At 42.6% G+C, this 27,836-nt stretch overlaps 2 protein-coding genes across 2 annotated transcripts in view; one reads left to right on the top strand and one right to left on the bottom strand.

Moving 5' to 3' along the window:
• On the bottom strand, window positions 1-27,337 carry WRNIP1 (WRN helicase interacting protein 1). The gene is made up of 7 exons (XM_064443488.1): window positions 26,530-27,337; window positions 17,089-17,280; window positions 15,864-16,108; window positions 8,896-9,125; window positions 3,646-3,801; window positions 1,255-1,334; window positions 1-779 (listed from the first exon to the last, which is right to left on the bottom strand). Exons 1-7 carry the CDS (start codon window positions 27,280-27,282, stop codon window positions 504-506), a joined length of 1,932 nt encoding a protein of 643 aa, XP_064299558.1. The 5' UTR covers window positions 27,283-27,337; the 3' UTR covers window positions 1-503.
• MYLK4 (myosin light chain kinase family member 4) overlaps window positions 27,134-27,836 on the top strand; it is a 72,642-nt gene continuing 71,939 nt past the window's right edge. The window contains exon 1 of the mRNA XM_064443489.1: window positions 27,134-27,509. The gene's annotated coding sequence lies outside the window, so the exon portion shown is untranslated. The remainder of the gene's footprint in view (window positions 27,510-27,836) is intronic.

A 27,836-nucleotide genomic window follows, 5' to 3' on the forward strand; every position in this document is an offset into this window, starting at 1 on the left:
CACTATTTTTAACAACTTTATTGGTTCAATAAATGTTGTACAAAATCAGTCTCTGGAACATCGTAACAGCAAGAATTACACTGTAATTATATTTTTTTTACCGTATTTTAGCAGAGGGGATACAATTTACTATTTTTGTGGAAAATAAGCCTTCTCAAAATCTGAAATAGATACTGATTTTAAAACGCAGCACAGTGATACTCCTTGTCTCACAGCAAGAGCCAGACATACAACTCTCTCATTTCTCCTCCATTTCGTTTGAACCAGAGGGTGACAGCACTATATTGATAAAGCTTATTTTTGCAATTCTACATTGCCCAACTACTGTTCTTTACAAAACACCTCCTGAATAACAACAGTAAAACCAGGAGGATAAGAAAGTGTCTGAAAGGCTCGGTGGCTTAAAACTTTCAACCACAGTAATAGCTGAAACTGTGAGGGAAATTTCCATCCGAGAACAAGTATATAAGTCATAAAATCAAAACCCATTCTGAGCAAGGTGGTCACGTTCTTTGTTCCTTGAAAAAGTCTGTTCCTTTCAACTCTTCTGGTAGGTAGTCCTGCTCTACAGGTTCCTTGTACATGGGGTTATATTTATAGCCTTTACCATAGCCCAAGTTCTTCATGAGCCTTGTTGGGGCATTTCTCAGGTGCAGTGGAACAGGCGGCAGAGGTCCTCTGTGCTTTCTCAGACATTCTTTGACATTGCCATATGCCCTGTATACCTCTATGGACTTTGGTGCTCTGGCAAAGTACACTACACATTGTGCTAGAATGACCTGGAAACAAGAGAAGGGAAATGTTAGATTACTTCTTTTAAGCTGTTTAGGAAAAGGTCTGTTATTCAGGTTGTTCGTGTGGCGTGACAGGGATTATGTTTTTAAACTGACCTCTGCCCACTACTGTAGTACGAATATTATTATTTAGCAACAACCCAGCTTTTCACGATTTTCACTACTAGAAAGGAATCACTACTATAGAATATCAGAATATATCATTTTATTTATAACAGAGAGAAAAAAATGGACAGAGCAAAATGACATTAGTTCATGTACCACATTTAACGACAATTATGGAGTGAATTTTACTTCAAATAATGCCATTTTAAGAGATACGATGTTCTCTTCCTTGCCAAATAAGGGACATCCTGAATGACTAAGTAACTAAATTTGCAGTCTCTGTTTCTTTTTGTAGTTACAGATAAGTTTTACCGTTTCTAGTACTTTCAGATCAGTGAATTAATGAAGCCTTTACCTCACATTCTGGCATTCCAATAAAGTGACAGCCTTGATAAGCAGCAACTGCTTGCGTTAAAGCCAAAGGATCTGCCAGCCCTATAAAAAGGGATCAGATAAAAGCAGGTTAAAGTCAATTTACTTTAGTTACTGTCTCTTTTTTTCCCCCCTCCTGTAAGATGGAAGGTTATCCATGCATATTTCAAAGTTGCCTTCTCAGATGTTGGAACTTCTGGTACACTACTTTGCAGTACATTAGATATACTGCCTCCATCCACAGCTTGCTTTCTTCTGTCCCCTTCCCTCCTGCAAAAGAAAGGTCTAAATCATGGGTACGATTTTCAGACTGAATGTGTTGCCACACGGTGGCAGCCTGAGCAGTAGCTGCCTGTATATGATTCACTTTTTGGAACTGAGAAAGAAATGGGGAAATACTGCTATATAGACATAGTTTCCCCAGATCTCATAACTCTTCACCCATCACATATGTGCTAAAAGTGTTGCTGCACCTCTTTGGATAAGTCACACAGAATCACACACAGAATGCTGGGGATTGGAAGGGACCTCTGGAGATCATCTCGTCCAACCCCCCTGCTTGAGCAGGCACACCCAGAGCAGGGGGCAGAGGAACGGGTTTTGAATGTCTCCAGGGAAGGAGACTCCACAACCTCCCTGGGCAGCCTGTGCCACTGCTCTGGCACCCTCACAGGAAAGAAGTCTTTTCTCATATTCAGGTGGAACTTCCTGTGTTCGAACTTGTGCCCATTGCCCCTTGTCCTGTTGTTGGGCACCACTGAAGAGAGTCTGGCCCCATCTTCTTGACACCCACCCTTCAGGTATTTATAAGTACTGATGAGATCCCCCCCTCAGTCTTCTCTTGTCCAGGCTGAACAAACCCAGTCTCTCAGCCTTTCCTCATGAGAGATATAGTTCACTGAAGTATAGAGTTTCAAGAAAAAGCTGGGGATGCTCCTGGAGAAATATTGCATCAGTAGTGGGGAAAATGCAACATGCAAGTTTCAGGGCTTTTTTTTTCTTTTCTTTTTTTTTTTTAATTCTGTGCACATCCCTTAGTGAGGCTGGCACAAAATACAGAAAGACCTTGAGTTAACACGCTGCAAGAAAGTGCAGTGAACTCTGAACATCATTTTCAGGATCCAAACATTACTTAGACAGATTATTCCAGTCTTGCAAAATTGTCAGAAGAACTTGGTAGGCTTACCCTGGTACAGAATCTGAAGAGTGCAATAGCTAAATAGTCTCACTGCAGGAAATGGAGTTGATGGCATAACCTATGGTCCAGTATTGACTGATCACACAAGTCCCAGATGAGCATGGGCCCATCTTGCTAGCAAAGGCTGCTGTTTTACTACAGCTGCATTGCTCAGAGAGGCAGTAAAAATTGTTACCTGGCCAGAAATCAAATGTTTGTTCTTCCTTGATGGTCCACGCAGGCTTTAAGAATCAGTAACTAATGCTGTTACAAATAGGATGTTTGCAAACGGCAGAAAATGTTCTATCATTATAGAGATATATTTTTATTATTCGCGCTAGGGTCTCTCTGATGGCCGCATGACTCATGGGCATGGCCGCACTGACTCATTTTTGCCTTTTTCTTAGTTCACTATGGTGGACCTTACTGAGCAGGCAGGGCATCTGGTTGCTTGGCTTCTCATGGTTTGGTTTTGTACTGGGGCGAGTAGCTCTTCATAGGCACAGAGAGTCAGAGAGGCACAGAGAGTCACAGGAAATGCTTTCAGTGTTATTTGTTTTATTAAAACAAATAGTAAAGTTTTAAAAGACTCCTTTTCTAGAAGCAAGCTGGAAATGACCATCATTTCTCATGCGTGCAGTACAAGCTGTTGTGCTAAATTACCTCGCACTTTACAAGATGTCTCCAGACAAGCTGTGCCACCAATCACCGAGACATGTACTGGGTGCCCCGCTTGCGACAACTGAAGGAATTGCAGCAGGCAGCCTGTGAGAATCAAGATGCCTTACAACTAGGAGCCAGCAATGAAATCTGAGGTTTGCAAGTCAGGGTAGGCATTCACCTTCCAGAGTAATTAAAAAAACCAGACATCTCTGAAATACACATTCTCTGTGACACAAATTTACTGGTGACCATTAATCACCAGAGTTTAAAAGAACCCATTTTAATACACTGCCAAAACCTGACCTCAAAAATATGTTTCTCCTGCAATAGGTAATCATCACAATGACACCACAAGTAAGTCTCTACATATACCAAGTTTTTGTTGGATGTGGAGCTTTTAAGAATTTTGTACCTATTTTGCATATAGCAGTTTTGGGGTTAGTTGTTTTCTCAAACACCAATTTTTGGAAGCCAGAAGTCTGGCAGATCTTCATTCAACATAATATTCCAACATGAAATACTGCAAATACTTACCTATATCTTCACTTGCAAACCTCACCAGCCTCCTTGCCACATAGAGTGGATCCTCACCACCTTCAAGCATTCGAGCAAGCCAGTAAAGGGAAGCGTTTTCATCTGAGCCTCTCATAGACTTATGCAGGGCAGAGATGCAATTGTAATGTTCCTCTCCTATTTAGAATGGGGGAGAAGAGATACACGAGGCTTTTAGGAGGAAATTAAGTGAATTGCATTTAATGGAACAGAATATATTTTACCAGATCACAGCAGGTAAACATAACCTGCTTTTTCAAGTTCTGTCTATGTATATGTGATTATGATGTTCATTAATGTTTTCAACATCTTCATGCGTTGCCACATGGATCAGTCCACTAACTACATAAGCATAACAGAACAACTGCAGAAGAAAAGGGGGGCATTTTTTAAAAATTGCAAGGCAAACAATTTGGTTTTCGTACCCTAACAACCTTTCCTTCAAAAGAAAAAAAATACAGATATTTTAAGCAGTTAGGAAAATATCTCCTAATTGACAAAGAGTAAAGTATGAGCACATACAAACCCCTGACCATTGCCTTTGGACACGTGCACAGCTCTGAGAAGACAACAGAAGAATCAGAGAAATCCAGTACTATACACTGGTGATATTTTAGAAAAAGAACTTTCACATCAACTAAAACTTGAAAGTAAAGCGTGCAGTAAATCAAACACGAGTTTACTGTATTATATAGGGAAAAAAAAGGAAACGTTGCTGTGGATATACAAATGATGGCACATTACACAATCTGGAGGAAATAGGATCACAGCACACAATGCTGGCAAACCCCTAAGAAATGCTGAGTTCAGTTGTGGACACCTGTGCTACCGGAAGGGTCCTGAAAACCCCTAAGAAATGCTGAGTTCAGTTGTGGACACCTGTGCTACCGAAGGGTCCTGAAAACTGTAAGCAGCTGAAGCAAAAAACAATCACGAATAAAACCTGAAATGCCAGACTGCTAAGTAAGGAGCGGGAAGACTGAAAGAATTACAAGGAATATTTTTTTAACATTGAAGTTTAATATAAGATTAGACATTGCATCCAAGGAGAAACAAAGCCATTCCACAGACCTTTTCGGGCTACAGCTAAAAACATTACGAACACTGAATGAGACCCTTCCTGCTTGCAATTACTCTTTGTGCAGCTGGTTTTGATTCTTATGCATTTCTTTTAATCAAAATCCTGAGTATTTTGCTGCAGTATTGTTGTGAAACTTTCCACATAATCTGCCTTTTTTATTTTTTAAAGGGCCTGGCATTCCTTGGCTCACACCTAAGTGTGTATTATAAAGGCAACTGGCTGCATGCACAGCCATCTGTTAGTATTTCTCTTCTTCCTATGGCTAAAAGGATTTACAGCCTGAGGGCCGTATCAGAACACATCACCATCACTTGCAGGCCGTGCAAAATAAAAGGCCGCATGTATGAGTCTGAAAACCAAAGTCCCCATACCACTGAAATTGCTCCTTTCATAGCCAGCAGGACCTCCACCTCCCAGGTCAGACACTGGGTCCTTCTTCCTGCATCGCTACTCACGCTGCAGTGCAGTTCTGTGGGGAATTCAACACAAGCACTGCTGGCGCACGCAAGCCAGCAGACAGCTATTTTTGCTAGGACTCCACACAAAGAGCCCTGTGGTATGCAGTCATTACTCATGCCAACACAAACAGCGCGTCCATGCTCCGTCATAACACTTGAGTTAGTAGCAATAAACCCAAGCAGCTGAACTTGCATCGCCCTCTTGCAAGAGGCGTCTCTTGGTCTCTTAAAAGTAAGGAAGACAGCCTTTAAATATCTCCAGAGGTTGCACTCGCCCAGATTTTTTTGCTGGAGTGCTTTTACACACTGTTTGGGCTACTGTAAAGTGTCATACTTGGGGATACCAGCTGGAGAGGCAAAAGGAATCCAGCAGATCGGATGGGACTGGAGATACATACCTGCAGGGCACTTCAGAGTATGAGGCTGAGAAAGCGGACAGTTTTCTCCTTTATCTTCTCCCTCAAAGTTAAATATTGGTGACCGAGTCATTAACATAATGACAATACTTGTACACCAGACTTGACTTCTTCAGAAAAACAGTGCAGTTGTAATTTAAATGCAGTTTCAATTAAAGGCAAAATACAGTTACATGGACAGAGGTTTTATGATTCTTTTTAAAAAATACAGTTTATATGTACTCCGTGTGAGATACCAGAAGCAGTTTAAAATAATTAGACAGCTTTTTACAGACCTTTGTTTACTAGGTCTGTGTCTCAGGCTGGTTAGCCAACACATAAATTTTGGCCTTACCAATTCAGCTGAGAGACAGACACATGCCAGGTTATCTATCATTGCTGTTCTGCATCCTGGATGTGTCTTGAAACCAAAACTTTAGAGTTTTTGGAATCAAAATACATTTGCTCTATGCAGTTTCCACAGAGGCAACTACCCTTCCAAAGAGAAACTGGTTACTACACAAGGGGTTGTGGACAACATGATTTTCTAGTGTCTAATGTATACAGATGCATAAATCTTGTTGATTTATGCCCCTAAATTGCTTTATGTGCTCATGAAGAATTTTCCATCTAATTTAAAAAGTTGATTTATCTAAAGTCTTATTGGTAGAAGACAGGGAAAAGGCCTCATTCACTGACCATAACTGATATCTGGACTTCTTAAGCAATCCCTATTTATAAGGTAGTGGGCAAAAGTAAAATCACAGTCCCCATCTCACATTATCTTCTGTCTTAGCCAAAGGTAAATGTCAACTGCTCACCAGTAAAGGACAGAAGAAAGCCTTGGAACTAAAGCTAGAGCAACAGCATGGACAAAAGACTTCTGATTTTGGTCCAGCAGAAAACAATAAAGCAGGCAAAAAACATTACGGTGTGAGACACCCTCTCTTTCCTCCTCCATAGAAGGGGAAGGAACAACTGTGTTCCAGATTACAGAATAAATTAACTTCAGCTTAACACATTTCTAGTCTTTAACCATAACTGAAGTTATGTTACCACATTGACAGTGAGACAAAACCCTGCAATTATTCGGATATTTATCTTTGGTATTTGCTATTAAATCAGTGTTAGCAGAAGGACACAATACATAAGAGGAGAAGAAACAATACAACTCTATTTTTAAAAAATCTGTTTGCTGTCCATCTGCAGTTACACTTTAATTAATTTGTTTGCTGCATCATTTTCTCCAAAAATCAGAATTTTAAAAACTGCAAGTAAAAGCTAAAATATGACTAGTTTGTTTCGTCTCACATGGAAAGGGCTGCAGGCAGCCGCTGGCAGTGAAATTTGACTAGAGCTGTGTCTTTGTCCTTCCAGCTAAAACGCATAGATTATCTGCACAAAGGTCTTGCCTCTACGTGTCTGCACACAGATCAGAACAATAGCTGAATGACTGGATTACGAATAATTTCCTTCCTAGACTACTTGGTGAAAGTACATAAAACAATGTACAAGTACATATAGTTGGCAAATTTCGTAGGTGACCAAAAATAAATAATGATGTAAAATCAAAATTCTGTATTTACACAACTCTGAACACGAATCAATTATTTGGTGCTTTCTACATGAACACACTACACTCAAATCTATGCTGTTGCTATCGTGATTAGACAGCATCATGTCCCTGCACTTTATATATTAGAGGATTGTAGACTCCACTACAGCAGCTGTGATTCAAAAAGTACTACCTAAACCTACTACTAAAATATCTTTATTTATAAGGTAGCCTCTATCCAGAAGCCCTTTGCACATAAAAGGACAAACAGCTATCTCTACTATGGACAAGAGTGGTCAACAGAGTCTACTCCACAGAAGAGAAAAATTTTGTAAAGGCATGTATTTGGGCAACCTGCTACTGTCACAATATCTGTGGCGGGCTCTTTGGCATTCGTACACTCAGGAAAAACAGAATTTTCACCGCTCTCACCCCTCTCTGAAAATCTCTGACAAAAAAACCCAAACCAACCACCCTACACAGAGCTTGAAGGATTTCTGTCACGGAGAAGGGGCTGACACATGCTACCTAGACTTGATGCAAGCCTCAGGCAGCGGCACTCTCTGCCGTCTCTAACAGAGCAAATCGGGATACGAAGGCTGGGAGCAATGGACACAGCCAAGAATTCTGCATGACAGTGGCCACAAGGCGACAGCAAACACACAAGGGAACTACATGGCGCAGGAGACTCACATCAGTAAACTGGTCAGATTTTCCGCTTCCTCCTAATCATGACTTCTTCCTGCCACAGACCCCATTAAATTTTTCTTCTCCCTCCACCTGCCTACCCTCGACTTCTCAGCTGCCATCATACCACTATCTGCCCTGCTGACTTTTTCCCGACAATGAGCCATCTCCTCTTTAGAGCAAGAAGGCTGCAAAAGCAGGCATACGCGTTACAAACAACCTCAAGAAATCTCTCATCACAGGTTTTGAGTAGTAACAGTCAATTCAGCAAGCCAGATACAGTGGCAAAACAAAAATGAACCAGTTCTCCAAATACTGCTTGGCATAACTGATACTATGCTGCACAGCGATTCAAGTGTTGCTGAAGAATGAGCATATGCGTTCAAGGGGATTCACCTAATCTCTAATATTCACTCTTTGATTTTTAACCCCGTCACCTAAAATGGTACAGTGGCCAGCTATTGTGATTCCTTAACATTGCCAAGTCACAAATTTAGCAAGAGTGGTTATCACATTAGGAAGCCTTAAATGCAATTAGATTCGTGTGACCTGCCCTAAGCAAATCACAAAATTTATTACCATAAAAAGCAACCCTAAAAATAAAGCAAACTGCTTACATTTTCACATAACATATTGCTGTCAATGTGAACGTTTCCAAGACTTTCAAAGGAGTAAAAGTGCAATGGAAGATTTCCAACCTTCAAGAACAAATCTCCTTATAAAAATACTTCTCCCTTTTCACGCTGCAAACCAATTAGAAGATAATATTCTAAAAATCTTAAAGAATAAACAATTTCCCCATGCAACTGTTCACAGGGCAGCAAATATGTCTCTCAGCTAACCTACACGTCCTAAGTGGTAAGAAAAAACCCTGTTTAGATGGAATTTCTGGGTGAGCCTGCTATAATGTAAAGGAAAAGTAATTTTTAGGCCATATTTCAGTGCAATCAGTGTTTCACCAGAGCAACTGCTATAAAAGGGGCAGAAGAAACAGAAATTATACAGGCTATCAGCTCTTGAGAACACTGCACCTCATAAACTGTATCAGGTACTCACCTGCTCGGTCATACAGGATGTGAGATCGCTGTAGCCCTTCCTTTATATGCTCTTCTGTTATCAGAATGCCATCTGCAGAACCACCTTCGGTAATATTCAAAGGAGTGGTCTTACCCACTGCTAATCTGGCCTGAACTGCTAACTGAAGCCCATTCAGTCCAGTCCTTGCATCACCGTCGCAAAGGTAGGCGAGGGTATTTAGAGCTTTCTCCTCTATGCACACCGGGAATCTGCAACAGAATAACCATACACTGTTAGCCCCCATCCCACTCCTCTCCTTGAGTATTATCCTAGAGATGCCATTTGTTTACAAAGTTTGAGAGGCAGCTGGGTTTCAGTATTGTTCTTAACTCTTTCTGTCATGATTAAGCATTGCAGAGCCTGGGAGAAGAGTGTGGAACCTGACCCCTCCTCCTCCTGCCCCAGTGCGCGTTAAATATAATTGCACATGAAAAACGCAGGGCATGAGCTCTCATCTTAACCCCCTGATTTTTACTCATTTTATTAAGTTCAATGGAAACTAGGATTAGGGTTATGCAAAAGTACAATTCTGGCACAGCCAGTTAAACTTTATAAGGTTTTATTCCATCAGCATTTCATAGCTAGCACTTCAAATTCCTTGTTGGAAGGACAATGAAAAGGCAGGAAGCTATCCAAATGCATATGAAAGAATATAGTGAGGTATAAAGTAATTAGCCTGAGGTTTTAAACTTCTTACGAACACTAAGAGCTGCTATCAAATGTTCTTTTAAAAGGAACAATTGGCAGGATTGTTTACACTGTAAAACATATATGCATCCTACATTCTTTTTTAAAGTTGTAACAGGTATTACAAGTTAGGCACTCGGGTACAAAAAAAATTATCTTACTAGAAAGAAACAGCATCCCAGTGCATGCAAGTCACTGTTCTTGCCATCTACTACTCCAAGTGTGCTAGGACTATAGAAACACATGAAAAAGGCCAAACTCTAGTGAACACACAATCTAAATGAACAAGATGGGAAGATTTGAGAAATGCAGCAACAGATCTACTGAGATCTCACAGCAGGTCCATGAAAAACCTGGGAAAGCAACAAAGTCCTCCAGCTCTTTCTCCAGGTTTTCATCTGTTGGGCTGCAGTCCCCACTGTCGGGGCACATGCGAACCAACTCGCCTCTGCATATTTCATATGCACACTGTTGAGGATTTGACCCTCTATTCTTAGTTATGTGGACAAGGTAATGGCTAAGGTGATCGCCAGGCAGAGGGTATAACTGATTTGATTTGGGAACAGCAGCTAGTGGAGTTAAAACATGGCATAAGCAGTGGCCCTTAATTACCCATTTCTCGACTGAAATTACCCATTTCTGGACTGAAAATCAAGAGTGACATGTTATCAGTGGGAATTAATGCACAGAGCTTGGCGTGAGAGGCAATTTCTTATGAAGCCCTTGTGCACCAAATAATTAAGGATTCACAACAGCCCTGCACTTCATTCACCAGAAAAATGTATTGCTGTTATTACCAGTGGTGTACAAAAAAGCAATGCCAGGGTTCCCAGACACACATCTCCACTAATCTTCATTAGTTGCCTCATCTTCCTCCTTGCAAACTTACTTTGCACTTGTCACACGAAAGAAAAATAGAGTAGGAGCTGGAAAAAATTCAACAGTCAGTGTTTGAGCCCTCTCGTGCCCGCACATGAGAGGGCAAAGCTTGTAGAGCTGCAATCTTAATCCACAGCACGGCAAGTGAAGGCTGACAAATGTGTTCAAGGGCCATAACCCATGCTGCAGAGAATAGGCAGCAGGAATCACATCCTGTGGGAAAATATATATCTATCTATACACACACATGCATCTTGTCATATTTTTATTTCCATCTCCTTATCTCTCATGTATTTGATAAAGCTAGAAAAAAAAATTAACACGCATACACAGTGGAGCTCCAAAATAACTGCACTTTCTCCAAGGCGTTTCAAACACCTTCTTCGTGTTTGAATGGGGAAGCAGACTATAACAGCACAGGGACTTACTAAGTAAAGTATCTCATGCATCACATTCCTTGAAAATCAGGGAGCAACGGTCACCCCTCAGCACCACAGATGGGCACCAGATTTTATTATATGCTGTGAAAGAAGCCAGCAAAGAAAGCAAAAGCTATTTTTAAAAACCCAGCAGGCACTACACACAGATGTCATGCTGCTAATACCTCCATCAACAGGGAACAAAACCAAATACGCTGCACGCTGAGAAGACACTTTGGATACACCAGCAGGGCCGACTGAAGAGAAGGTTTCACCTGCAAGGACTAAGCTCTTTGCCTGCTGTTTGCAGAGAACATCATGCTTTTGAGGCCTCCTCACACTGATACCCACAACTGCACTCAGCAACTGCAAGTGGAGGGCAAGTGTTGGGAGCCGTAAGAGGCAGATACTACCCTTGCAAGAAGCTAAGAACAGTCTGTCTCAAAGAAAGCTGAGGCCTCTGAGCACTTTTGCCATTTATTTGCTAATTAGAATCTGGGCAAGAAGGCCGAGCTGTATTCCTGTCTCTCCAGTTTCACTACAGGACTCTAAGTGCCCTGTTGACTCAAAACAAGCAATTAGTATTACAGGAATTGAAACAAATATGAACAAGGAAGTACGGAAAATCTGGTTACAAGCAAAGGTCTTTTCCACTTTCACGGTGAAATCCAAGTTACTACATATTGGTAACAGAAATTCCACTCCAAATAATGTATTATATATTAGGCTGATCCAGTCCAGGTCTACAACAATAGCATGACATACAGAATATGATAAAGAACAAGAATAAACAGAGAAAATTTCCACATACGATCTGTTTGCACAGCATATTGATGACAATCACTGATTGAAAATAACATAATGCTTCCCTATTCTATAATCTCAGCTCCATTCACACTCATTATTTCAAAATAGTATTTTATACTCTGAATAACTGAATTCAGTTATTTTTTTCTGAGTAATGAAAATCTTAAATTCCTTTTTTTTTTTTATGATTTAACTTCATTAGGCAGGGGCCTAATTTCAAAATCAGGAAGGCAATTATTTCAAAATGGCTTCCAAAAGACACTTGCTATATTTTACATTTTTAAGCCCATCCTGTCTTCAGAAGCTCAAGTGCCCTACACTCTTCCACTTTACCCGACTTCTGCACACCCTAGTACTGCAAAGCAGAATAACTCCCATGCTTTCTGACCTCTTCCCAAGCTCCTGATCCTCTTGCAGATGGGCAATCTCATCTCTTTTTCACTCTCCAGAATTAACACTGAACACCCACTGGATGCCAGTGCTCAATGTTGGTACCTTGTAATCGATGACACTTGGAGACAAAAACAAACAAGCCAAAAGGGACGCCCCAGGATCCATCACTCACTGAGCTGAAGGTGATACACTAGCTTCAGGAATGGAAAGCTACCACTACAGAATAATAAATCCTTCTTCCAATTCCTCCTTATCTCCATACCCTCAAGACAGTTCGTGCCAAGAACCAGTACAAAACATATGATAAACTACCCATAAAACCTGTACAACACCACAGCATTTGATCCAATGGCAAGGGGGTGTAAGCAGTATCAGAGAGTAAACACAAGGAAGTCCAAACAAGGAGAACCTGTATGATGAAAGATTTGAAAATAATTGAGCAGAACATGAGATAAAGTACTTATTGCTTCTTTCACATATAAATCAGTACTTTCTTACTTTCTCAGTGCAATTACTCTCACTACACTGACTACTTGACAGATTGCAACACTTTTACAGGCAAATAAAGTACTTCATCTGAAATACTGCAGTATGATATGCATTGCTTACTGCCTTTCAGCATTGCCTTTGAATGTTGCCTCTCATCCCAGCAACTCTATTTCCTGCAAGGAAATTGGGTGGATGTTCCAAAAAGGGAATAAATTTTAAAAGGTATTGAACACTGAAGAGCCAAAGGAAGCCCATCTTCAACACTGTGATTTACAAACCAGTGAATGCAAAACTTGTCAGTACTTGTAATACAGCCACTAACAAGCTGAACTGCGTGATGTCTGGGCTTGCCACCAGGAAACTGGGGATCCTTTTGTTTCCCTCAGCTGTGCGCCTTCCATGCTATCTAACTTCAAATACATTAATCCACCACCCAGGTTACTGTCTGACTTCAATTAGAGATACCACTCTGAGGGCAGCACTTGAACGGTAAAAGGCCAGGAAGAATTTCATTTCCTCCATCACTGACACACCACAAGTGTAGTGTATCAGGGTGCCCCTGGAACACTTTGTGCTAATTCTGAGACAGCATAAAATGCAGAAAGCACAAGTAAAGCTTCAGCAATATAAAGAGTCTTTAACATTGACTTCTCCATACTTTTCTTCTCCGTATGTTTCTTCCTTTCATATTCCCCTGTCTTCCAGCTCAATCTACTGCAGGCTTTAAGAGGAACAATCTGACGCAGCAAAGCTGATGACAATATAACACAAAGCACATTTTATCCTAAAGAAATCCAGTAACTAATATATTAACTGTCAAAGAAGCTTTATGAGCATGATGATATAACAAAGAAAAAGATACCAAAGTAAGTAATACCTCCTGCTAGTTACATTTCAGCTTTACAGCAAGAAAAGGCCACAGCGGGATGAAAGAGAAGGCAGGTGACCTAGCCTTATCAGAAACCTGCAGCAATGGTGGAAGCAAGATTAGAAAAAGTGATCACAAAAATTTAAGGAAACAGATCTGGGTAGAGCACACTTTCCTTTTGATGACTGCTGTATGTGTATGGAGCGCAGAGAAAATGAAACCTACTGCATCACTCAGTGATGGCTGCATTGCCCGTTGAGCACAGAAGATGCCTGCAGAGACTAAGGAAGATTCACCTTCACCTTATTCCTCAAGGTAATAGGAGAGACCACAAAGAATCATCCTCTTCAAAATCTCATGTAGGTCAGCCATCATGACAGACAAGTGATGCAATACCAAGACCATCTGACAAACTGAGGCCAAGCAGCGCATGCAAGACTTCACACAACACTTCCGTGGTTTGGGAAGGGGGACTTACATGGGAAACGAAATCCAAAAGTCAACATACGCACCTCTTGTGCCTTCTGGCTAGATCTCTGCAGCATTTTCAAAGCGGGCACACCCCACATTTGGGGACATGCTGCCTTACAATTCCTTTTCCAACTCTGGAACAAAGGCGAGAACAGTGAACAACCAATTCAACTGTAATTGGTGACTTTTATTTATTCCTCAGGACAGCATGAACACTGAGCCTGCCTGCATCTAATGACAGACCTGCTTCATAGAGGCAGGGAGGTGAAGAGCTAAAAGATGAATCACAGCTGCTCCTGCAGAGTATTAGGTGGAAAGGAAATGAAGGAGCAGAAATAGTATGGACAGAGAAGTAAGAAGAAGGAATTAACATGGAGAGCTAAACCAGAACCACAGCAAGGGACAGGATGACTTATAAAAAGCCAAACTCACCAGCAACAGTATGTATCAACTACAGACCAGAACCAGATAGTGGCAGGAAAGACATGAAAGATTTAACACAAAACTGCAACAATCGCTCCTAAATTCTGAACCCCATTTTTCTTTTCAAATGCTTGGCTCCCACACTGGCCACTGGAGTGGCGCCCTCTCTCTCCATGGGTAGATTTCTGAAACTGCTAGTCTGACAGTCTGCCTGCCATGCTTCTTTCAGCTTAATGAAGCACCACACCGTGCTGTTTAAATCATCCATAGCTAACGGAAGGTTACAGATATGGATAGTCTAGCGAAACCCAAACCCAAACAACTGCAGCTGAAACTATGCCTTGTACTTTAATCCTGTACAGAAAGGAAAGTCTCCAAACCCCAGTCAGGGTGTAGCCACAACCACAGCTGTGCCATTATATTAAAGCTGACATGCAGTACTGCCCTCTCTTCTAAAATTCACATTACTACAATATATAAAAGCTACAAATGAGTAAACCATGAGGCAGGGTACCCTAAAAATAAAAACGGAATGCTTTCCCTCCGTGCCTTGACCTCAGTGTTCAGGTTAGTGATTCTTAGTGCTTACTTTTTGTTATAAACCTAAAGGACAAAGCGGATTCCCTCTCGATTATTTCATACAGAGTGCCTGCCCAATTACCACCATGTCAATACGCTGCGAATTACTAGGAGTACAGACAAGCATCAACACGAAGGAATTTTAATAACTTGCATGAAAGTAGCGCAGTACCAAGCATTAATTTTTTTGCCAGCTAGCCATTTCAGAGGGCAGATAACATCCCTTATGTGCAAACCTGGACCTCGTTTTTTTCCAAAACTCTCAAATGTTTAATGTGAATCTATCTGGCTTGGACAACAAGGAGCAGAGAAAAACAAAGTCTACCTTAAAACAATCTATTAACACCCCTATTAGCACACATCTATTAGCAACAGCCCCCTTTCCCCGCAGCATACCATAAAACATACCACAGCAATTCTCCTGTAACTAAAGAACAGTAGTATCCTCCTTGATCTTATTAAAAAAAAATTTCTGAAAACAACAAACTTTTGTCAGGCACTTCCAAACTAACTTAAGAGGGGATGCCCTGTCCACCACTTAATGGTAACATGATGCTTTTACAACCAGTAACAAGAAGTAACAACATTAGGACATGACAAAGACCCAATTACAGGCTTCCACAGCAAATGCTCAGCAGCAGAATGGATTTAAATGTCCTGGGAGGGTGAGTCAGGAGCTACAGATCCAAGTATCAAACTCCCTCTCCTAATCCAGACTGTGAGATTATGTTTTGGATGGAGGGAGCCAGTGCTTTAAATTCTCTCTCTCCTGTCACCCCCTGCCCCTGCCATATGCTGCCACTTTTTTTCTTTACTATCAGAAGTGGCTAGGGTTTCTCTTCCCACCCACCAACTGCTTCATTCTCTCCCTGGCATGCAGTCAATTCCTCGGGCTGTGTGCGTTAACACCCTGCAGCCCATAAAGTACTCACTCCAAGCTCTCACTGCTGCTGCCAGTTGCAGACCCGCTGTGCTGGTCACCCTGGCCCAGAACCTGGACCCCTAAAGACCTGACGGCCCGCATAAGAATCGCCTCCATCGCTTCAACCGAGAGCTTCTCCAGGACGATCACCCGACACCGGCTCAGAAGGGCGGCATTGACTTGGAAAGAAGGGTTTTCTGTGGTTGCTCCTATCAGGGTCACGGTCCCACACTCGACGTGAGGAAGGAAAGTGTCCTGAGGATGGGAGGGAAGCAGAAAAAGTTGACCTCAATCAACGACAACCTGAAACATCCCATGTGAGTAGGCTATATTTTTTGTGTCTTTTAAGTCTTTCAGTTCCATGTTGATATGACAAATAACCTCACTGACAGGCAGCTCATTTGCTCAGCTATCTAAATGATTTAATTTCACGCACACAGCACATTATGGGATGTTCAACTTAATAACCTGTGCTTGCACTGAGAATAAACCTACCAGCTGAACAGAAACAGTGTCAAAACTACAGAAATTTTTAGTTTATTTATGTGACTTTGGTTTATTGCTTGGCAAACATAAGATGTCACAAAATTGCCTTATCAAATGTAACAAATAGTGAGGCTACTTCTAAATACTCTTTGAACCAATCTTTAGGGCTACAGTTCCTCACGTAATTCTATACAATGTCTCAGAAAACTATAGGAAGATTGGAATATGGTTGGCTATAGAAACTGCAACCTGTAGTACAGAATTAAAGCTTTGCATGGTATGACTACGGTCTCCTTTTTCCCCCAGTGATACTATGGTCTCTTCTCACAGAGAAGAGCGTCAACATTAAACCAAACAAACACCCTAGGCACATCCACATTCCAGACCTTTTCAAAGGTAATGCAGAATGCTACCCCTGGGGAGGAGGCTGAAATTAAGACATGTACAGCAAACATTACTAACATGACTTTGCAGAAATAAAATCTCAGAAAAGTGTCATATAAAGCCCGTCACATAAGTCAACTCTAAGTATAGATCAGACTTTTATTTAAATCTTTGAATCACAGTAATTAAACATTGATTGGAAGTTAGTTATGGAATTTAATCTTCAAGTTTTTCCCTAATTCATCTACTAAACACATTAACATTAAAATCAAAAGCTCCAAGTAAGCTATCGTCTTAAGGCAAAGTGGGAACTTTTACAGAAGTGCTGACAAAGGCTTTTTCCAAAAAGCAGCATAGCACAGTACCTGCTGAGATTTATTGAAACGATGGATCTCATCAATAAAGAGGATGGTTTTTCTCTTGAAGAGTCTTTTTTCATTCTGGGCTTGGCTGATGACATCTCGAACATCATCTGTCTTGGCACTTGTGGCCGACAGTGTCACAAACCTCGTGCCGTTCTTTTTGCTGCTGTTGGCTATGATGTGTGCCAGCGTAGTCTGAAACGGCAATAGAAAAAAGCTTTGTAAAAATCGTTTTGGACACAGAAAGTACTCATTTGAAGGAAATATGTAAAGAACAAGCTATATATTCTGGACATAGGGACAGCGTTGACAGTTTACAGAGTAAGGTATTCTGGTTCATGCTATTCTAGCACACAGAAGACTTAAAAACTTCCTGCTAGAGGTAGCTGCCAATTCCACTGCTGCATTTCTAATGCTTGCACTTTTATGTACCAGACCTGTTCAGCTGCAATACTGAAATGGCCAGCAATGACAGCTGTCTCCTCTACCACAGAAGAACTCTTTCCCAAATACATTTCTGTCACAGAAGATGCACTGACTGAAATTTGTTGTGCAGTAATTTTGTAGAGTATGTTACTGGATAAAGAGCTGGACTACCCCAAGACAACTGCAAGAGCGTTTACAGTGCAAGGACATTTAAGAAATAAAAAGCTACAATGTTGTTAATGAGAGCCTTTTCTATTCCCACTGAACATAAAAATGAAATTAACCAGAAAGCAGTTCCCTACAAAAGCATGAGAATGTTAATACTGAAAAATGTTATGTATACTTATGAAAATGTAACTCTCTAGATCTAAATTGCCAACAGTAACCAAGGGCTAGCCCAGGGAAGTAAAAGACAGCTGACTGAACTGTTGGCTGCTTTTAGTGAGCAGCTGTGTTGTTTTTCTTTCTTTATAGACAACTCCTTCAAATCAGAATTTATTTATAGGAAATTTCACTGAGCCTACCAAAGCACAGAAGCAACCTCCGGTACTACCCCCTGGCAGACTCAGTACACCTGAACACATCACAGGCATAATTTTCAGACTTCCCTTCACAACCCTTGGTAAAGACAGGTGTATCTGCATGTCACAGAGTGTATCTCTCAAAGTACTGCTAGAGAAAAACAGGTGATTCTTCCACTGAGCTCACTCTCCTATTAAAGAAGGAGGCCAAGGAGATTGAAGACAGGAGAGCTGCAGATGATGAGGAGAGGGACAGGTGCTGCCAAAACTGCTTCAAAAGATACCCTGAGTACTGAGGTTAAAGCAGCAGGTGCTGCCAACCCAATCCTCTTGCAGGGAGGCTGTAGAAGCAACCACCTACCACATGGCTACCAGTGGTGTTGGCATGACTTCACTCACTGCCCTGTCTCTCGAATGGACCTCCTCATCCCTGAAATGGCAACCAGCCCAAGGTGGGAAAGGGGAGGATGTATCATTATTTATTCTTGCTTTAGTTTTAGAAAGGGCTTCCTGATTTTCTTCAGAAGAGGTGTAATTTCATGTCCTGATACAAGACTCGCATCCCTTGTCAGATCCTCTCTCACCACCTGGAGCTCAAAGCACCAGCCCCTCCACTCCTCGTATTGCTGCAGAAGACAAGGCTGGAAAGACATGCTGGAAAGTGCTTGCAGTAAAACCTACAGAAATCAGAAAGATCTAGGAAACAAAAAAAAAAAAAAAGGGTGAAATTATCTTTGAAACTAAGCTAACAAGATAAAACCAAAGTTGGTGTTTCCTTGCAAAACAGCCTTGATTCAGAACGTACCTTCAGAGGATGTACCCATGCATTAAAAAAAAAAAAAAAAAATCACTGAAAGCATGGAAAGCCACAATACATCAAATGAAAAAGTAAAGAAGTACTTCTTCCTTCTCTAAAAGTATAAAAGTGGTGGTGGGCAGAATCAAGTGGCTACCACTTGAACTGGTAGCTCATAAAGCATCCTGGCCCTCATTCACCAAGTCACAGATAGTTCCGTTGTTTAGAAAAAAAGCAGTGAGGAATTGTTTTTAAACACATGCACAGGAGACCATATTTCTACCCCTAATTTAGGAAAGAAAAATACAAAGAGATGTGTTTAAAGGTTATTATTAGATCAAGAATCTACTCGAAAACTGCTGCACAGCTCTCAGCCAGCATGTACCTCTCCCGCTCTGCCAACTTCTGGGTCAACAAAGGTTGTATTAAGAATAACATACATTGCCTTTCAAAAGCAGTGCTTGACATGGACAGGCACGTTCACGGCCTCTTCCTTCTGTTCTGCACAATCAATCACTTAGCAAGTCAAACTGCCCATCATATACAGGTTAAACTTTCCCCATTCCTCTGAAAGCCTGTTACTTCCCATGACCTCAGTTTTCTTATGCTGTTTTTTCTCCTACCATCTCAAGCAAAGGTCAGTAACATGCTACACTGCTTTCTCCCTTTGTTACTATCAGGTTATAACTAGCAAATATATAACCCGGTGGAGCCTTACCTTAAGCAGGGGAGCCTAAGTATGAAGGTACCAGCACAGAACTGCAACTAGTAAGCTAACCCCCTATATTCTCCCTCTAAATTCAGGGGCAATGTATTTGAGGGATAAGAAGAAAATTTAAAATCCAATATGGAAGGCAGAAGAAAACACACTGAATATCTTTCATTATCTGAAATAAATTTTGTGGTAGGTTTGATTCTTACATTAGAAAAAAAGTCTTTCAAAACAGTGACACTGATGTTGCCATTTAATATGAATGAATATGTCTGTATCAGAACCAGCATAACAAGCAGGAAGAGGAAATCTAAACAAGTTGATACTCTGCTCCTTTTATTATACAGGCGTTTCTTCTTTAGATCATGTTTTCTCCTTATGGGGAGGAGCAGAAGTATTGTCTCCTGTAAATTAAATGGTATTTATATCAATGAGAATAGGAGTGATCCTGCAAACTAACCTCCTGCTCGCTTCACTAAAAATTACACCTTACAAAGCTCACAGTGTAATTTCCTTGCCCCTTCCAGAAATAATTTTTAGTTCTCTTCCATTATCCCACCAAACTGTCCAAACTCACACCTATCACCTCAAGCTTTATGCTGAAAACCGCAAGACCCCTCTGACTTACCTGTTCAGCCGGGCTAAAGAAGTGCCATCTTAAGGAGCTGTTCTGAAACATGGAAACATATCCACCAAGAAACTAACTCATGAACCATTACTCACCAATGAATAACACTTAAACCTTGAGCCTGTGGTCGCTTAATTCCACATCCATTACACACAGAACAAACACTGAACTACTGAAACTCTCCTCCACCGTCCTGCAAATTTCTTCATGTCAGCCCAAATGAGAATAACCTTTCCCAAAGGCTGCAACCATGCAAGATATACGAAAACCCACCAACCAAACAAAAAAAACCAGCCAAACAAGCCCACTCCCAGCAACTATGCTACCAGCTCTTTCAGGCTTTGACAGGAGTTACAGATGACATAAAAGTAACCCACAAAGTATGCCTGGCTCCACACACCACTCACTGTCAGAGTAGATAAGTCAATAGGAATTGCTATTCTGGTTAGCTGGATGTTTGTACTAGAAGACATGACTTTTCTGTATCTCCACAAGTTTCCTTGACTGGGCAACTCTCTTCTTGAGTTTAACTTATTTCCCTATTCGCTGTGCTGCCCCTAATCAATACAGCCTCACACCCATGGCTGGAAGAATATAGTAAAAAGCAAGCACAAACCTGTCCTATTGATGCTGATGTTCAATGACTAACATTACCCGCTTAAAAGTAATGGGTCTTTTTATTTTTGCACCTCTTTACCAGGCTATTAAACTATGCCCACTGCATTAGCTCACCAAAGCCCCTTCCAGGATTAAAGAGTGGTGTTACTGCCTAGCTCTCTTACAGCCTTTTCACGAGGAGCTGACATTCATACTACACTTGAAGGTACAAGAGGTCTCCGTGTACCTGGATGGGCCCTTCCAGCATACGTGCTTCTTCCAACAAGTCTGGAAGGTTGTATGGCCTGCTAGGCCATGTTTAGGTGACCAAAGCAGATCTGGCACAGATCTGCACTAGTGTATAGGCTGCAGCAAAGCATAGATTGTTCCTGAGCAGGGATAGTCTATTTGGCATCTAGGCTTCCCCACCAAGTGACTTTCCTGGTTTGTTCCAGAGCAAACCACAGTATGAATTATGTTTGTGGCACGGATGATGAAACACTGACAGCCTAGTGCAAAACACAAGCCCGATAGGCTAGCTACACCTATAGACTTGCAGAGTCTAAACTATGTTATCAGAGTTCCAAAACGGCATCCTGCTTTTTTTTTGCTGCCCTCTGAGCATGACTTTCCCTGTATTTTTGCCTCTTCCTTTATTCTGGCCAGAATTTCCGTATCTTTACTTACATGGTGCTGCCATCAACAGCCTCTCCTCACCCTCAATCCTCCCTTTGAGGACAGCAAGGCCATACTGTGGTTGACAAGCAGTTAGGAAAGGCCACGCTCAGCTTCAGTGCCCTAGGTGAGACACCAACAGGGCCAGCATCCTTGGATGCCAGACAGGGGAGCAGTTCCCTGGGATGCAGCTTAAAAAACTGTGGTCTGTCCTACACAACACTGCTGAGCTGACCCCAAGCTACCACACTGCATCACAGGAGGTAAGCCAGGCTACGTCTAAAGCAAACTGGCAGGATAGCAGATCAACATGGCCCAGGGGCACTGTCTACAGAGATAAACGCAATCAAAAGTGGCAGCAGTTGGCTTTTATATAAGGGCAGATGCTATTCTTACCCATCTTGTTTGGTTCCTCACACCCCAAATAGCCCACTGTGAGGCTACTGGAGGAGTAAGGTGTCACTGAACAACCACCACAGCGTGTGGTTTACAGCACTTCCAGAATCCAAGTCCGATGAAGCATAAACAGAGGCAAGGTCACGGCATAATGTTTACTGAAATGGAGCTGTGCCTCCATTTGCTGCATCCAGATTTGTCTCCTTATAGTCCATCTGCTTTGCAAATACAATCATATTTTCTCTTCCAGTTTTTTCTTCCTAGAGAGCTTCCCCAAGTTATTCCTGATTTAGACTGGTGTAAGTAAAATCAAGCGCACTGTACTGAAAGACTTCTCCCAGGCAACTGCAAAGACAAACTCATTTTTCAGAGTTGTTTGGGACTTCCAGTCTACTCTACTGTAAAAGACATTATGCATTTTTAGTTAAAACACTCATGGTTATCAATCAAAAGAACTCATTACTTCTAACAGTTCAAATCAGGTCCCAAGCAGTATGAATAAGAAAAGATGAAATACACTCAAGTAATCAAATAACCATTTAGGTAATCACTTGAATTAGCAAAACAGAAAACGCTGGAGGGAAGGGACAATAAATACGCAGGGAGCAAAATATGTAAATTGGACTTGCTGTCTGTGTTTCGATGTGCCACATAGCGAAGTCACGAATAAAAACAAAGAAAAGGAATACAAGGGAGTCCTAGAAATAGAATATAAACTCAGTGGAGATTTGATAGAAACCTCAAAGACTGAACGTACTGAGGTTTTAAATATTTTGGATTCATACCAACATGGCATATTTTATCTTAGCACTAGATTGCAAATATGGACCCCAGAAAATCACACGAGTGTTCCTTGTCTGATCTTTTGTAGGGAGCAGGTTCCAGACACTTGTTGTCTACATTTTTTCTTGTTAAACAGCAGGCATAAGAGGGAATGTTTACTGTATTTAAATACAGAATGTTCAGGTTTATAAGCCTTAAACAGTATCTGTGGCTGCAAAATTATTCAGTGCTCAAGTTACGCTGTGTCCCCCCGCTAACTCTTTACTAAAATTGGTGCCCCATGGCAGACAAGCAAAAATCTAAATCCCTGCATTAAGGTGTCATAAATCATAGTACAGCTTACTCGGATTACACTAGGATTCATACAGGCTTTAAAAAAATCTGCGTAGTCAGGATGAACAAGCTAACTGTCCTAAGTTAATAACCACGTCATCTCTTTGAGGCAGTGTTTCTTCTTCTGGCCTGTGTCTGGTCAGCTTCTTAAAAGCAGAACATAGGTTGTGTTCAACGCTTAAGAGTGACAAAGGTAAAAACAATAACAGAGTCAAAGCCTTTCCACCTAGAGCACCTCGGCTTCCTAAGAAATTAGGATGACAAATTAAAAGTACAGAGATCATGCCCCCTTAAAATAAGAAGACTCAGTACAGATGGAAACTCAAAAGAAAATAAACTCATAACAGAAGTACCCCGATTTTGTCTTTTCAATTCCTTGAACATTCAAGTGCAGCTGAGGCTGAATTCTACTTGGGCAGAGCAGTACAAAGCACATATATTTTTACTCGGGTACCTAGCTTTATTACTTTCATGATAAAAAGTCTCCAAAAGTACTCTTGACCTACAATACGAAATACTGCATTTCTAGCAGTTTAATAGCTAAGATTATTCTCTTCCTGCTTAGAAAAGGTCTGTTGAATTACTACTTCTCATAAAGGTCCATACTGACAAATAATACATAAATTAATTTGAAATTTGGCCCCAAGGATTAATTCCATCTCCAGTTGTTGTTTTTTTTACTAGTCCTGCTCTACCCTTTTCAAAAGAAGTATCAATTAGCATGGCATGTCACTATAGAAATGGAAGAAAGCATAGATGGGCTGCAATAAACAGATTCCATGGGTAGCAGGAGTGTGAAGAGGTTTTATGAGTCTATGACTATCTTACACAGCACTTCTGAATTTAGATCAACATATCTAAGTATACTCCTATTTTAGCACCTACCCTCTAATATAAGGCTATTTTCTTTGATGGGCAGAGCTTAGCATGTGGGCTTGATAATTCTGAAGCTCCATAATGCACATTCCTTAATTTTGTCCCCACTGGAAAAGACTGTACTTGTTTTGATTATCAGTCCAACTAGGTCCCGAGGCAATGAGAACACTTATTTCTCCATCATAAGGTCTTTTCAAGTTTCAAGCACTGAGTTACATGATTCTTCACAAAAAAGAGAAATAGGCTTACTTTTAATCTGTCCATCCTCCACCTGTTTCAGGTTACCTCCTTGCAAAATGTTTTCTTAGAGATGTTATATACGTACAACCAAATAGTAAGTGAATGAGGCAGGCAGGCAACCACAGACTTCTTTTTCCATCTTTAGGGGGACTATTTTGCCTTGCACATTAAATTTCTAAGGACAGGAATTTAATAAAATATACCCAAGTAAAGGACAAAACTTTCAGCCATTTGCCTGAGACAGACAATATGAATTATAGGGACGAAGGATTGAGATGAAACTATAATCTAGCACCATCCCAGAAATATTCATAAGCATGTGTGAAGGGAAAAGTTCAACTTTTTGCAGTAGGAATTTCTGGTTCAGCCAGGATGGTCCATCAAGAGCCAGCTGAAAGCATTCAGCCTCAAAAGTGGTTGTTGAGAAGGAGTAAACTAGAAAGGAGATGAGTTACCCAACAGCTTAAGTACTTGGAGAGACAAAAACGTAACAGATAAATTGTGGAACTGTTCCTTGACAAGGCAAAAAGCACAATCTTGAGGCAGGCCAGATGACTGACAAACAGAATTTAAACTCTGTGAGAAGCAAGCTCACTAAATACAACTCTGCATAAGGTATATTGATGAGAACGATGGGTCATGAGAAAGGAGAACGAAGGCTGTGTAATCACAAGTATAAAACAGATCCCCTGTTATTCAAAGAGAGTCTTAGTACCAAAGAAGGTTCCTAAGGAAGACCGGAAACACAAGTGTAAGCTTGTCACAAGCTCATGAAAAATCATTTCCATAGTCAAAAAAAAAACAACCAGGTGGGCGCATGAGATCACAGCCCAAAGGCCACTGAAGACAATTCTCATTTCCAGAGACTATATGCAGCTTTTGCTTTATCACTGTATTTGTAACAGTATTTTTTTCTAAGGAAAAAGGGCTTCAAGAAGAAGCAAACAGACACTGTTGACACAGGTAACAAGAAACCAAAGGCAGAAGAGTATGAATACAAAAGCAGGCCCCTAAACATGTTACCCATTCAATAAGGTGGAGTCCTATTTATTAAAGAACTCAAGTCCACATCTCTCTCTGGCCATCTTGCTTCAGTCAATCCACCTACCCTTTAATGAGTTTTTAGAACCAGCCCTTATCTCACCTCCTTGGATATCTCTCTTTCAGATACTACCTGGTTATTTTAAGTGGCAATTAAATTAAGTTCACCAGCTGGTTCTTTTCAGGTGTATGTTATTTAGCCTAACCCCCTTGCATCATTGCTAACAGTATTAATCTCTCAATTATTCTGATACCTGCTCCTTATTAACTGTGATTAACTGGCATTATTATTCAAATACCATATATATCAAGTTTCTTTTTCTCTTCAAGCATGCTGAGAAGAGCAAGCTGCTGCTCTGAGCTTAACTTCTCTGCTAGCATTAATTCATTAGTGATTGTTTTCCCTATCCCAGATCTCCCACACACATAACCAAGATATCTACCTACATATAAAATATGCAGAACTTAGTGCTGTGCAACATTAGACTTACAGAGATAACCATTATTTTCCTTGCTTAACTTCACACCCCACCTCTCCCCCCCCTCCCCAAATCGGGAATACAGAGAAAAAGGACAAATGAAGGCAAGATCTTTTGAGGGCTCCCTCTTGACCACACCTGAGGCATAAATTTGGCCCTTCCCTCATACAGTTATGGATCCCTTCCCTGCTGTACTGTAATTACAGTGCTTTTTGGGACTCACCAGGGTCAACCCGTGGTATCTTAACAAGAGGCAAAACAAGAGCATGCCACAGTCAGATCCTGCAAAGACTAATCAGTTTCAGAGGGTTTGTAGGTTAGTGAGTGCCTGGCCACAATGTTATCTCCTTTCCACACCTGAGCTGCCTTCTGTCAGGGGCCTGCATTTGAGAGCTAAGCCAAACACTCCACTATTAATCTGCAAGTATTTCACCCCATTTCCTAGCCATTTTTACAGGTTCTATTTTGTGCCTGTTTTTAAGCTTCTCAGCTTGTTTAATGGCTTTGGAATTCTACCAAGTCTAAATTATGTGAAACCAAGAGGGCATCTGTAGCCCAAGTGCAAAATGCTGGGAGTAGGGTTGGTGGGGTTGAGATGCTTCTATTTTATTCAGGAGGTAGGTTGTGGTTTTGTGATCCAAATTAAAACTTGCAAGCATCAGCCATCATAAAGACATCACAGAAGAAGCCAAGACGACAGGAAAAAAAAAAAAGAGTTCAAAAAAATAAACAGATCCCACGCTTGAGGTGCATCAGCCTCGAAAGCCACGTGAAACGGAGAAGGGCCTGAACATCCGACCCGAGCTGCACGGTGCGAACCTCTGCCGGGTCGCTAATGGCCGCCTCCCGCGGCCGGGAGAGCCGCCCGCCGCCGGGGCCCCGCCGGGCGGGAGCAGCGGCGGCGGGGCCCAGCGGCGGCGGGGCCCAGCGGCGCCACTCACCTTGCCGCAGCCCGGTGGCCCCCAGAGGATGAGGGAGGGGATTTCGTGGGACTCCAGCAGGGACCGCAGGAGGGTCTGGGCTCCCAGCACCCGCTCCTGCCCCACGTAATCCCCCAGCGTGTCCGGCCGCAGCCGCTCGGCCAAGGGCTTCCCTTCCAGCTTCTGCGCCAGGCTCGCCCCGCTGCCCGCCGCCGCTGCCGAGCCTCCATCCTCCGCCTTCGCCGCGGCCTCCTCCCGCCCCGCCCCGCTCCTCCTGCCGGGGGCTCCCAGGCTCTGCCCGCCGGCGCGGCCCTTGTGGAAGAGGGAGAAGACGGGGGGGCTGGCGGCCGGGCAGGCCTCCTCCGGCTTCCCCTGCCCCTGGCTCCCCGGTGGGGGGGCGGTGGGGAGGCGCGGCCGCTTGCTGGGGGGCGACGAGCCCGGCTCCACCTCGCCCTCCGTGGCCTGCAAGCACCGGTCCAGGTGCGAGTTGATGTGCGCGCCCGGGAGCTGCCACAGGCACACGGGACACTGCACCAGCGCCGCCACCTCCTCCTCGGCGCCCTCCATCGGCTCCCGCCGCGGGCGGCCCGTGAGGCGAGGCTGGGGCAGGAAGCGAGGCCAGCGGCCGTCAGCGCCTGCAGCCCTTCGGGAGCTGTAGTCGGGCCGGCCCCGCTCCCCGCCCCCCGCCCCTAGCAGCGGGGGGAGGCAGGCGCCGTTTTCCCGCCGCGCAGGGAGCCTCGCTGGCTTCGTGGCGGGGAAAGAAGGGGACGGCATCCCCACCGAGCCCTCAGCGCCCTCCGCGCTGTGGAGGCCTACGGAGGGGTCCCTGTAGGCTGGTGCCAACATGGGAGGGGAGCGTGCCCTGTGCGCCTGCACTCCCGAGGCATTGCGGGGCAGAGTCCTCAGGGACAGAGGCCCACTGGCCCGCCCTCGGTTGTGTGTGTGTAACCCGCGCTACTGTTTTTCCACCTTGACAGAAGATGTTGAAAAATCTATTTGGGGTATGCAGTGTGTCTGTGGTCTCGCAGGCTGCGATGCCGGGGCAGCGAAGGGTTAGCACTGGCGGGTTTGTGGTGTGCAGGTTTCCAGCCTGCTGGGGCTGTGTGGCCAAGCCTGGGGAGCGGGTGGGAGAAGAGCAAGGCCGCATGGGCCCTGTTCGAACGGCCTGAAGCACTGAGGAGCTACTTCAGGGTCATGCTCATGCTCATCAATATTGTCAAGGTCTGAGTGTTTGGGCGTCTGCCTGGTTGTTTGTTGAAATATGTGAAAACTTCATTCTCAGTTGAAGAGCTAGCAATTAATTCCAATAAATTTTTGGTTTTATTAAA

The sequence above is a fragment of the Phalacrocorax carbo genome, chromosome 2 (genome assembly GCF_963921805.1).
Source record: "Phalacrocorax carbo chromosome 2, bPhaCar2.1, whole genome shotgun sequence".
Lineage (NCBI taxonomy): Eukaryota > Metazoa > Chordata > Aves > Suliformes > Phalacrocoracidae > Phalacrocorax > Phalacrocorax carbo.

Coding starts and splice junctions, on each gene's coding strand:
- WRNIP1 (XM_064443488.1), bottom strand. CDS start 27,282: ATGCCGTCCCCTTCTTTCCCCGCCACGAAGCCAGCGAGGCTCCCTGCG. Junction 16,109..17,088: donor GTTTCAATAAATCTCAGCAG/GTACTGTGCTAT, acceptor TCCCATCCTCAG/GACACTTTCCTTCCTCACGT. Junction 3,802..8,895: donor CATCCTGTATGACCGAGCAG/GTGAGTACCTGA, acceptor CATTCTAAATAG/GAGAGGAACATTACAATTGC.